The sequence below is a fragment of the Tenrec ecaudatus genome, chromosome 1 (genome assembly GCF_050624435.1).
Source record: "Tenrec ecaudatus isolate mTenEca1 chromosome 1, mTenEca1.hap1, whole genome shotgun sequence".
Classification (NCBI taxonomy): Eukaryota; Metazoa; Chordata; class Mammalia; order Afrosoricida; family Tenrecidae; genus Tenrec; species Tenrec ecaudatus.
Genome location: NC_134530.1, coordinates 163,929,993 through 163,942,701, shown reverse-complemented (window position 1 = coordinate 163,942,701; position 12,709 = coordinate 163,929,993). Strand labels below are relative to the sequence as shown.

Below are 12,709 nucleotides of genomic sequence, written 5' to 3'. Positions count from 1 at the left end.
ACGAATGCTGGCAGTAATGTTGATTAGGCGCCGGGCTGCTAGCCACAAGGTGAGCAGCTCAGATTCACCAAAGAGAAAGGCGAGGCGGTCTGCTCCCATAAAGAATCGCATCTCAAACACCCGATGTGGGGCCACTATGAGTTGGAAGAGACTCAGTGGCAGTGTGTTGGGGAGCAGCTAGTATGAGATCAAGATGATGCTTCCAATGCATTAACACCCTTGATCCTGCAGCCTCGTCTCTTTGAAAACGGCCTGCGTTTTACCCCGCTGAGGCCATGTGGTTGATTTGCAGGGACTCAGAAACCTGGGGCGACGCACTGCTCCAGTGCACATATAGTGGCCAGATCGCTCGGCCACACGCTGGTGACCGTGAGTGCGAGGGATTGTGAAGAGCGCCTGGAGAGCAGTGCCACGTTTGCGGCTTATGAACCCTTAAAGGTGAGTGGCTGTGTGCTCGCTTCGGCAGCACGTGCACCACACCTGCAACGCTGCAGAGGGGATCAGCATGGCCCCAGTGCATGACGCGTTCTGTATATTTCAAAGAAGAAGGAAGGTGAGCACTTTGCTGCTGCACCTCACTGCGCACAGCCCCAGCAGTGGTCCATCGAGTCTTGAACAGACCCACAATAGAGACCCCCGAGATGGGAAAGGTGAAGGAGTTACCCATCGGGCTCACTGTAAGCGGGTCACTAAAGAAAGGCAAAAGCAATGTAATATCTCATCCAGCGGATTGAACGAGAAAAGGAATCGTTGGCTCTTGTGAAGAAAATTCAAACACGCAAAGGTCTTCTGGATAAAACCCGGAGGTGACGGTGAAGAGCGCAGCAGTGAACTCCGCGGCTGCTTACAAGTCCCAGAGTGGTCGGAAATGTGGGTGTGGTATGGACGAGCCTTGCCGTCCTGCTGGGACCAGAACTCTGTTGCTTCCTTTCCTAAGTATCAGATTTAGTGATGTTCTCCCCAAAGGTCATTTTCTCCTTTTGCATCCTTCGGCCTTGTAGGTTATTTGAGTTGCGATTTATATAAATTATATATCACACAAAAGTAAGGAACATTTTGGGAAAGCATCATGCCCCAAGAAAAAGTTAACTTATCTGTCAATGGGAGGGATGCGTCCCCTCTGGATCCATGGGTGAATGTCCCTGGTCTTGTCCGTCTCTAAGGTGAAGGGGCTTTGAGAAATGCAAGGAAGCGTGCCACTCAAAGAACCTCTCCAGCATCAAGTCCATTCCAACTCATATTAGTATGATCTCCTCTCCCTTGGATACTTTAGGAAAATATGTGTGTGAAATCAGTAAAGAGATTTTTCCTTTAAATTAGACACCGAGGCAGGTTAGTTATATGTCATGGGAGTTTGCATAACTAGAGCACATAACACATCTTACATGGTGTATGCACAGGAAGTATGTGAAGCATTACAACAGCATGAGGGACGGAGGGGCCTACAGATGGCCGTTGTAACAACCGAGAGGGTGGGCGGTGGTGAGGGCCTGGAGTGACGGACAAAATGACTAGGTTGGAATGACAGGCAGGAGATGATTTAATAAAGGTTAAGAAACCTTTCAAGGAGTAGGCATGGCACACATGTCGCTGTCATTGGGGATTAAGTCTAGTATCGTTTTCAGTAATTTCAGATCATTGGGGTTTTTAATACTTTCATTGGGGACTCTTACAGCTCTTATCTCAATCCATACATACCTCCAGTGTGTCAGGCACATTTGCACATATGCCGCCATCATCATTTTCAAAGCATTCTCTTCCCACTTGAGCCCCTGATGTCTGCACCCTATTTCCCCCTCCCGCCCTCCCCCACCCACCCTCCTTCACGAACTCTTGATAAGTTATAGATTATTTTTTCCATCAGATCATTGTTGCTTTAAGTATTATTATTGTTATTTCAGAAACGTCTCTGGTGAATGCCCTGACCAATTAGAATTGTTTCTGTGTTTGACGTCACAGGCCGTGAGCCCCGTGGCGGTAGCACTGGTGACGTGGAAGTCTGTGAAGGAGATGCTGTTTGAAGGGGGTCCTCTTCCATGGGTCCTGGAGCCCTCGCGGTTCTTCTTGGAGTTGAGCACAGAGAAGACCGAAAAGATTCAAATAACACAAGTCCGACTGCCAACCAAGAGGAAACAGAACCAGTACATCTTCCGGGTCCTGTGCCTGGACTTAGGGGAACACGTAGGAAAACTGTTTTGGCCTTTTTTCTGAAACCTTTCTTTTAACATTAATGATCTAAATTGTTTGAACTTGAACCCATTCCTTTTCAGATTGCAGGGGATTTAGTTAATAGACTAAGTAGGAAAACTCCAATTACTGATCAGAGAACCTATTTATAGCCTTACCATCTTGATGGCACGTGGCAGCAATCCTCTAAATGTACCCAGGGTCTCCCTCTGTCCACGCGAGGATCCTGACTGTGTCCTCACTGAGCAGATCACGGTCTCCCTCTGTCCACGTGAGGATCCTGACTGTGTCCTCACTGAGCAGATCACGGTCTCCCTCTGTTCACGCGAGGATCCTGACTGTGTCCTCACTGAGCAGATCACGGTCTCCCTCTGTCCACGTGAGGATCCTGACAGCACACACTGAGCAGATCACGGTCTTCCGGGGAGTAGTGAGTCCTCCCCTTCGACCCAATCACTGATTACCTCCTTGCTAATAGACTAGAGGCTCTTTGGTTCCCACTCCCGAGATTGTGAAACAGAGAGATCGGCAATTTTGGGGAACGAGTTAGAGTATGCTGAGAGGAATCAGTTGAAGTGTCTTTAGTAATAGAGTCGGGTGGGTGTTGTTTCCACCTACCCACAGCTGGGCTCTGCTTGCAGCTTGACTAGGGTTGGGAATGACTGAGACACAGCCTGACTCCTCGGACAGCAGGGAGTCCCCGTAAGATTGGAACTCAGTAAGTACTGTGCTCTTACTTATGGGGATCTGCTCAGGTTTCTAATATCTGTAGTGAATGGGACTGTCCATATGGCTAGCCATGGGTCATCTAAGGCCAAACTGCCCCTTTGAAGCCCCCTGACTTGTGTTCCTACAGTCTGCTTCATCACCAGAGAAGAGTTAAAAAGCAAATTAGCTTTTCTACTTTTTATGAAATGGCTACAAAATATTTGGTGGAGAAGATTTAAGTAATTAGCCATAGTTAGATTGCTTTATGTTCCCTTGGCTTTCAAATTTCATGACAACCTCAATTCCTAATAGCCCACATAATCAAGACTTCTAATACCATCAAGGAATTTATCTAGTTATCATGTCCAAATGGGACTCTTTTAGATAAGATTTTGAATAACTCTAATATTCTTCAATTGGCTTGACTGACGTTAGGTTTCTACCCACAACTCTCTCGTGTTCTGGTATTCCCTCAAAGGTTCTGACATTTCGAATTGGAAATCGCCCAGGTGTCCTGAACCCCAGTCCCGCTGTCGAAGCTGTGCAGGTGCGTTTCCTTTGCGCCTACCCTGCCAGCATGTCGGTAACTCCAGTGTACGAGGGGCCAGCTGGCGCCCATCCGTGTCCTCTGCCACAGCACAACAAGCAACTGGTAAGCATAGCGTGTTTCCAACTAACTTAGCCCTTTGGTCTTCTCTGCTTCGTTTTGTCTGCAAAATAGCTGTTGTCTTATTAAGGAGAACTATGTTGTTTGTTATTCACTGTTCTCTGACCGTGCCTGGGAAGAAGTGATCAAGCCGAGTTAGAATGGGCTACACCTGGTGACATGACTTCATACACGCTCCGTTTGTTATTAGGGCAATAGACAATTTTAATACTCCCTGCCAAATCTTCCATTAACATTACAAATAAGTAATGAAATTCACCTCTATCCAAATCCACCATGAAAACTAGCAATAAGAGATAACATAGCTAGTAGGCAACAAAGAATGAGGAAATAATGAGGCATGGGTTCTGTGGAATGCAACAATTAATAATTCACATTTTACAGACATGGCTCTTAAAGGTTGAGTAATTCCCCCCAAGTAATAGAGCTAGAAAGTAGTAGGATTTGTCTGCTTCCAAAGCCCGGACTACTCACTCATATGCTACTCTACCTTTTACTGCAAGAGAACAGCAATAGGAAGGCAACGGATTGGGATATTCTCCCTCTCCCCCTAGAATCAAATTTCACATTAAAATTTTTATCTGAAGTTGAAGAATGATTCATTTTTAAAAAACAATCAAAATGGGACAGAATAAAAGTTATCCCTATAATGTTATTTTCAGTCAATGTCTTTTTTTCCATTAAAAGGATTCATATTTACAGAAAAAATTGCAAGTAAAAATGACTGGATTGATGGTTTCGTGGGGCTGTGACAGGGGAGGTTGGGGGAAATGGAGAGCTAACAACAGTGGGAACAAGAAGAAGAAAATGTCCTAACGTTGGTTGTGGTGATGATTGTACACCTCTCTGTAATGCGACTGAACTATTGAATCATACAGCATGTGAATATCTATTCATACCCTGCTCTTTAAAAAAGCTTCAGCCAAATAATAAACAAGGCTGTAAAGTGAACAATAGCACACTCTGCTTTAGATGGCCTGCCAAAGAGCTACATTTGCACAGCGGTGAACTCAGCAGGCAGGAAGGACAATGGAAACAGCAATCACAGGGAGGAGCTAGGAAGCCTGCTGTTACAACGTGGAGATTGCAACTAGTGTCACAAATCAAAATGCAGATGAACTTTGGAATGGAAGCCCAATTGACTCAGTAAACTCTTACCTAAATCACAAGAAAAGAAGTGGGGGATGAGGAGCTGATGCCAGGGGCTTACGTGGAGAGCAAATGTTTTGAGAATGATGAGGGTAACAAGTGTACAAGTGTGCTTTACGTAATTGATGTATGTATGGATTTTGATGAATTGTATGAGCCCCCAATAAAATGATAAAGAATATAAAAATTCTTAATAGAAAAAAGGGGGGATGCTCCAACTCATAGCAACCTATGTAGAACAGTAAATATGATATTGCTACAAAAATCATAGAAACCTTTATTAAACAAAACCCCTCAAATGACACTACTATTTGGACCTATTTTTAGAAGGTGTCCTAGTGAGATTAAGTCAAATGCATTACTGAGAAAATGTAGCTGCAGTCATCCACCTATGACCAACACATACTGAAACATGGTCTGTTTGCAACGTACCCATGCACATACGAAGTAGAACGCTAATGGGGATCCTTTTTGACTTGCCCTCCTTAACAGAGCACAGTGCTGCTCAGTCCTGCGCCATCCTCACGCTGGTTGATACGATTGAGCCTATTGCTGCAGTCACTGTGGGTCAGTCCATCTCATTGAAGGTCTTCCTCTTTGTCACAATCCTGAGACTGCTTGCTCCTGATACCATGTTCAGCCTCATTTCCAAGGAGCTGTCTGGATGTGTCTCTTCCAACATAGATCCTTTGTTCTTCGGGTAGTCTGTAGTATCTATCGTCAGTCCTCTTCACCAAAGCCAGAATTCACATGCATTCGTTATTTGGTCTCCCGTATTGATGGTCCAACTATGGAATCCAGATTAGACCGTGGAAGAGATCATCGCTTGAGTGAGGCGCACCTTAAAACCCATTTCCGTCGAGTTGACTTCCTCTCCCATGGCAGCCGCAGAGCACAGGGGAGCACGGCCCGAGAAGGGGAAGCAGCCCACGGCTCTCTCCCGCGGCGCAGCTGGGTAGAACCAGTGATTTTTAGATTAGCAGCCCTGTGCCAACCTTTGCTGCACCCAGCCTCTCACAAGCAACCTCGCTGCCACCCAGCAGACTGAAGCATGGTGACCCTAGAGGACAGTGCAGGACTGCCCCCGAGGCAGCTCTTTACCAGAGTAGAAAGCTTCCTTTTCGCCGGTGGAGCAGCTGTTCACTTTGAACTGCTGACCTTGTGGTTAGCAGCCCCAGATGGAACCACGACACCACCAGGATTCCTTTCTGAGTCAGGGTTGTGGTTCGGTGCCATCGAGTTGGTTCGTACTCACAGCAACCAGACCACAACACTCCCTGGTGCATGGCCGTCCTCAGTCGGCTTTCTGTTGGCGCTCACTGTGGCAGCCAAGGTGTCCATCCGTCTTGTCCAGAGCGTGCTTTCTTGGTTTTGGTTTTACTTCCTCTTTTTTTATGCCCCTCCACTTTACCAAATACGACATCCTTCTCCAGGCAACATGGCTCCAGATGGTCTCTCCTGACAACATGTCCAAAGCACATAAAACGCTTTACATAAAACTCTCTTACACGTGCATTTCTGTGGATTTGTTTCTCTAAAGTACCCAGACTGACCCAGGAGGGAAAGGGGGAGGGATGGAGGAGGAGGGAAAGCCTCCTTCCGCGGACACCACGGAAGCTGTGAGACTGAGGGTCTGAAGGCTGGGGCAGGACGGGAGGAAGGCTCTCGTGCGCATGTCTTCCTCGTTCTTCCTTCTCCCCTTCCTGCTCTCCTTCTTCCTCCTTGGGGCGGGGGGGTTGCCCCTGGTGGCTGGCCCTGGTGGCTGGTTGGGGTCACTGCAGTCCACTACGCCCATCATTCCCCTCCGTGCTCCATTGAGCCCTTCTTGGCTTCCAGGAGCCCTTGCGAGAAGGCTCCGAAGCCCTCTTCACATGGCCCTCTGAGGCTGGGTGCTTCTTTGCTGTCAGGCAGCAATGGTACATTTTTCACCCCAGATCTAGAGCCAGTCACTACTACAAGAGCCCTTGGGTAGTTTGTTCTTTTTCAAAAATGTTTTCTTCAGCAATTTGCTTGATGTCCCCTTTTCCTGGCTCGGTCGTTCTTTCTATTTCCCGTATATACTCATGTATAAACCAAGTTTTTAGCACAAAAAATGTGCTGAAAAACGGGTTCGACTTATACACGGGCCAGTGGCACCTCAGTGAGTTGTAACATCTCGCTGCGCCCCCCCCCCCCCAGGTAACAGGATGAGCGCCCGTTATCTCACAGTGATTGCCATTTCTCCGCTGTTCATTCAAAGCCCCGCTGATACTGCAGGGCTTTGAATGGTTGTTTACTCACATCTAACCAATCAGAGCCGTCCTATGACGTGTTAATTCACATCCTGCATTCCCCCTTCTAACCCCCAAGGACTCCGCCCCACTCCTGGCTAACACGTGGGGTGGGGGGTATTACCATGAAAGTTCATTTTCAAAGTCTTGGTTTTTTATCCTATTAGAAATGGATACTCTTGAACCAAAACAAAAACACCGGTCATATGAGGCTGGTTTCAAAATGAAGGTTGTGTCAAGAGCAGAAGAGAGCAATAACAGTATTGCAAGTGAGGGAATTCAGTGTTGACGAAAAGTGAGGGAGTGGCGGAAAATGAAGGTTGACTTGGAACAGATTCCAAAAGCTAAAAGAGCTCATCGTGGTTTAACATCTTTTTATGGGGCTCTAGAGAGTAAATTGCATAAATGGGTTATGGAGTGTCGTCAAAGTGGTCACTGCGTAACACGCATGGGAATCTGCATACACGCTCTACAAATGGCTAAGGATGACAAATATAAAGCACCAGGCATTGAAAAATTTGCTGCGTCAGCAGGATGGTGTACCCGCTTCATGAATAGGTTTGGCCTACTATGTTTGAGACAAAGAACAAAGATTTCCCAGAAATTTCCACACGACCTTGAAGAAAAAATTATGTCATTCCAGTCATTTATTATAAAACAAAGAAGGATTTATAATTATGACCTGGCAGATATTGGGAATATGGATGAAACTGCCATGACTTTTGATCTTCCAAGCAACAGAACTGTGGCAAGTTTAGGAGAAAAAACCAATTTTCTCAAAACCTCAGGAAATGGAAAAAAAAACCACTTTACAGTTGTTCTATTATGTTTGGCTAATGGAACTAAGCTGTGTCCTGTCATTATTTTTAAAAGAAAGACCTTGCCTTAAAAGATCAATTTTCCACCAAGAATTACTGTGCGTGCACATGTTAAAGGCTGGATGGATGAAGACGGAACAAAACAATGGCTGGAAGAAATTTGGAACTAACAACCAGGAGCAGCCTTAAAGAAAAAGCCATCGTTACTTGTTTGGGATATGTTCAGAACCCACCTATCAGATGACATTAAAAAATTGGCAAAATCTAGTAAAGTTACTTTAGCTGTTATTCCAGGTGGGCTTACATCTGTACTGCAGCCTCTAGATGTATCTTTGAATAAGCCTTTTAAAAACCATGTACGAAGGATGTGGCATGAATGGATGTCATCTGGTCAAGCCCGACTAACAAAAGAAGGAAATCTCATGAAGCCTGACATAGAGTTAATAGCAAAGTGGGTTCGAGATGCATGGGAAGACATTCCAGAAGACATGGTGCGACGTGCCTTCAAGAAATGTAGTATTAGTAATGCTATGGATGGCAGTGAAGACTGCGCTTTGTATGAAAATGACAGCAGTGATGGTGATGACGGTGATCTCAGTGAGGACAGTGTCTATGGTGACCTCACACCAGCTGAAGCTCTGCATTGGGATACGGATGATGATGAGGAATCTAGTTTTGAAGGATTTTAACTCCTTACATTTTAGCTTGGTTGCTGATTGAGCTCAGGGAATAGTACTCTTAAGGTATCATTGTTGATACCTTATTGTTTTTGTTGAACCTATTTTCCACTTACTGTGCTGGTTTTTGAATGTTAAATGCTTATTGTCCTTTTATTTATATTTTTATTTAAAATAAATATTTAAATACATTACCCCACTGATGTCTCACTTTTTAGTAATTTTATTTTCATGTGTTTTGACTATTGAAACTCACCAATAGCTTCTGCATTTCCCACCCTAGGCTTATACTCGAGTCAATCAGTTTTTCTGGTTTCCCAGGTAATAATGAGGTACCTGGGCTTATGCTTGGGTCGGCTTATATTCGAGTGTATGCGGTAATTGTGATAAATATATATGTAACAAAACATTTGCCATTTTGTACAAGTACTACTCAGTGATCCATATTGGTATCCATATCATCATGCTGTCCAACCATTATCTCTTTTCAACTCTTCTTGTGTCACAGATTCCTGTATCGAGCCTCAGGGACACCGTCCTGGAGCTGGCCGTGTTTGACCAACACAGGAGACAGTTTGATAACTTCAGCTCACTGATGCTCGAATGGAGATCTTCCAATGAAACATTAGCCCGGTTCAGAGATCACAAGTCAATGGAAATGGTGGCAAAGGATGATGGCAGTGGGCAGAGCCGGCTCCATGGTACTGTGACATTTTACAAGTCCTTCCACTTGCTTGTAAAATCACCTTTGCACCAAGTATTTTTATTTTATTACGTACTGCCTTTGAGCTTTGTATTTTTTCAGGAAAGATATGGTGGAATAAGCCTTGTTCACAAACCTGAGGTCTAGGATCCAACATTTCTCACCAGAATGTAAAATTAAATTCATTTCAGAATATGGATGGATTGCCTCTTATTTGCCTAATATTGTGGAAGAGTCAATATTTATTGAGTGGCTACTACATGTAAGATTCTCTGCTGGGTACTAGAGGTGTCAGGTTGAATGGTACAGACAAGACCTCTGTTCTTATAGATTTACAACCTAGTCAGAGAAGCCAGACTTTTTTTGTTGTTTTTTGGGGGGGGGCGGGGAGCTTTTTGGTGTGTTGTGTTTTGTTTTGTTTTTGAGAATGCAGACTTTTAAGCATTACAGCCGTGTCAGATGCTCTGAATGGGAAATAAGAGGTGCTTTGAGAACAGAGGGACATAACCTTGGCAATCCTGAGAAAGTAACCTTTAAATTGTAACCTGCAGAGGAGGGTAGAAAAAGGAAAGAACAAGAATGAGTGAGCGTGGCTTACAGAGGGACACGAGGCGGTAGGCGGGGTTGTAAGAGGGCAATGAGCCCGCGTGTGCCAGCGTTTATCAAGCAGCTGCTTGTATCACGTTTGCGGATATCTCAGTTACAAAGCCAGTGCCCGGGCCAGAACCAGAGTCCAGGTGGGCGGCGGCTATGCCAAGGGCATGGATACAACAGGCATGCCCTCCCGCAGGCAGGTTGAGGGAGGAGTAGAAGAAAGTCGTAGCAAGGATCAAGGTCAGGCCTGGGTGGTGGGTCCATGTGTTGGAACGGGGCACTAGAGAAGGAGAAATGGAAGAGATTACAACCACAGGCTCCCCCAAGGAATTTACAACCAGAGTCAGTTTAAATGCTTGCCTCGAGCAGCAAGACAATATGGGGCGAAGACCAATTGTTTGTCGGTGTGAAAAATAGTAAACACTAAAGAAATAGCCCCTATGCCATCTACCGGTTGTCACCAGCTGCCATCGTGTCATCTTCTAAGTGCCCCTTAGTGTTCTTCTCTCTTTGAATCACTGTTGCCCACCTGACCTCTAGCCTGGATGACCACAACAGCCGTCTAGCTGATCTCCTTTGTCCAGAGGGACCTTTCAAAAATACAAATCTCGATCTTTCTCTTCTATCCTATTGTTGGGACGCCATGTTGACCTCCCGCTAATGACCTTCCTCATCCGATGATGGGTCTGTCTTTGTGTTGTCTTTGACCTAAAACAAGTGGGACCCAAAGTAGTCTTTCCTGGTGGTATCTCTGGAAGGTCTAGGAAACTTGGCGCTTAAAAAAGTCCTTTCCTTCACATTTCCATGGACCCCCAGAGACTCCGCAGGGAGTTGGAATTACAAGCCCGTGTTTGGGGGCTTCTAGGAACTTTATAAAGTCTTCGTAAGTCTCCTTGCTGTGAATTGCTGGCTTGTTCTCTCTGTCCTGTTTGCCTTCTCCCTCCCATGCCCTTTTTAAAACTTTGTCTCACTATCATCCCCATACTGTAAATTTACCCAAACGTGTGGTGCTCGCACTATGTTCAAAGTGCAGTGGTCGACTTTGAGATTAGAAGTATACAATGATAAAGCAGCAAGCCTGCTGCCAAAGCCTCCTGACTCTACAATCGCTTTGTTGTCTCCGGATAAAGCTTATACAGCGGAATTCAGCAGGCCAGTCCCTGCCTAATTCTTGGGCTTCACTTGATCTTCTCCACACATACCCTACTTCTGCCCACACTCAGTAACTTTCGATCTTCACCCGCACCTTAGCATACCTCCTTTATTAGTTGTCTGTAAACAGAGCTTCTGGCGCAGCCTCTCTCCCTTTGCAGACTCCGTATGTTCTCTAGCCTGAGAACGCCATCTTCCGCGTCTTCATCGGGCTGATGTCTTCCTCTGGAAGCCCAGTTGTCTGTCCCTGGGCCCACAGTCAGTCTGTGCTAGGGGCCTGATGGGTTATGCATTGGGAGTCCTGGGCCCACAGTCAGTCTGTGCTAGGGGCCTGGTGGGTTATGCATTGGGTGTCCTGGGCCAACAGTCAGTCTGTGCTCGGGGCCTGGTGGGTTATGCATTGGGTGTCCTTGGCCCACAGTCAGCAGGTGCTGGGGCCTGGTGGGTTATGCATTGGGTGTCCTGGGCCAACAGTCAGTCGGTGCTGGGGCCTGGTGGGTTATGCATTGGGTGTCCTGGGCCAACAGTCAGTCGGTGCTGGGGCCTGGTGGGTTATGCATTGGGTGTCCTGGGCCAACAGTCAGTCGGTGCTGGGGCCTGGTGGGTTATGCATTGGGTGTCCTGGGCCAACAGTCAGTCGGTGCTGGGGCCTGGTGGGTTATGCATTGGGTGTTCTGGACCCACAGTCAGCAGGTACTGGGGCCTGGTGGGTTATGCATTGGGATGCTAACCACAAGAGCAGCTGTTCTGGGCTCCGAGGGGAAAAGAGGAGGCTTTCTGCTTCCAGAAAGAGTTACATCTCCAGAACCCACAGGGACAGTTGTACTCTGTCCTACGGGGTTGCTGTACGTCAGATTTGACCTTTGGGTTTACACTTCTAGTTTTGTGCATTATTTTATTCCTTCTTGTGCGTCTATAGTGCTCCTTGCACACTTGCACACCTCTGTAGTCGCACGATTGCATGGCTGCTTAGCCTCCCCTCACCAAACCGTGTGTTTCTTTGAAGGCGAGGGGGTGTTTTCTTCACATGACAAAGTGCCTAGCACATGGCAAACCCCCAGTAAGAAGCTGCTGAATGAGTAGATGCAGCAGCAGGAGACAGTGCATCACAAGTCTGGACATGATCATCATGTGTAGGATAAAATAAGATCTGACCTTCGTAAAGCACCATTTTCTGGTTGATTAAATCTAAGAAGGAAAACAAATGAGTAAAGCAGATCAGATTAAGGCATACTTTCGATAGAGCTTTAAGGAGTGTGGACTTGATCCAATAAGAAATCGTTAACCAATAAATCCATTACCATGGCGTGGCTTCCAGCCCACGCTGAGCCAACAGAGCAGAGGAGAACTACCTCTCTTACAGAAGCAGACTGCCACATCTGTCCCCAGTGGGGTGGCTGTGGGGTTGGAACCCCCTTTTCCATTAGCACCAAGTCCTTCACCCCTGCACGCCCAGGTCTCCTGAAGGAAAATTAGACCCTCCTGCACCTCCAGGGCTCCCTGGCAGCCCTTTAAAATCAGTGTGACAGGATATTTACATACAGAGATCAGAGGAAAACCATGAAAGGTCACAGAGGACTATCCTTTGATTTCTCTCTCCTACTGAGAATCCAAACAAAAATCTCTCGTGCACTAATGGCCTGTCTATTTGTGGACTCACAAACCATCAGATCAGTCAAGAGTTTTAGATTTCATAAAGAAGCGGAGAGGTGATGTGGTTATCCAGGATCACATAGGAATATAATGGCAGATCTAGAACAAAAGCCCAATAATTTCTATTTCTT

The 12,709-nt window shown here is 46.2% G+C and overlaps 1 protein-coding gene across 1 annotated transcript in view; it reads left to right on the top strand.

Moving 5' to 3' along the window:
• The window catches only part of NUP210L (nucleoporin 210 like), a 111,147-nt gene that overhangs the window by 57,016 nt on the left and 41,422 nt on the right, over positions 1 to 12,709 (top strand). The window contains exons 14-17 of the mRNA XM_075540749.1: positions 293 to 438; positions 1,960 to 2,181; positions 3,374 to 3,547; positions 8,985 to 9,177. Of these exons, the coding sequence (XP_075396864.1) occupies positions 293 to 438; positions 1,960 to 2,181; positions 3,374 to 3,547; positions 8,985 to 9,177 (735 nt within the window). The remainder of the gene's footprint in view (positions 1 to 292; positions 439 to 1,959; positions 2,182 to 3,373; positions 3,548 to 8,984; positions 9,178 to 12,709) is intronic.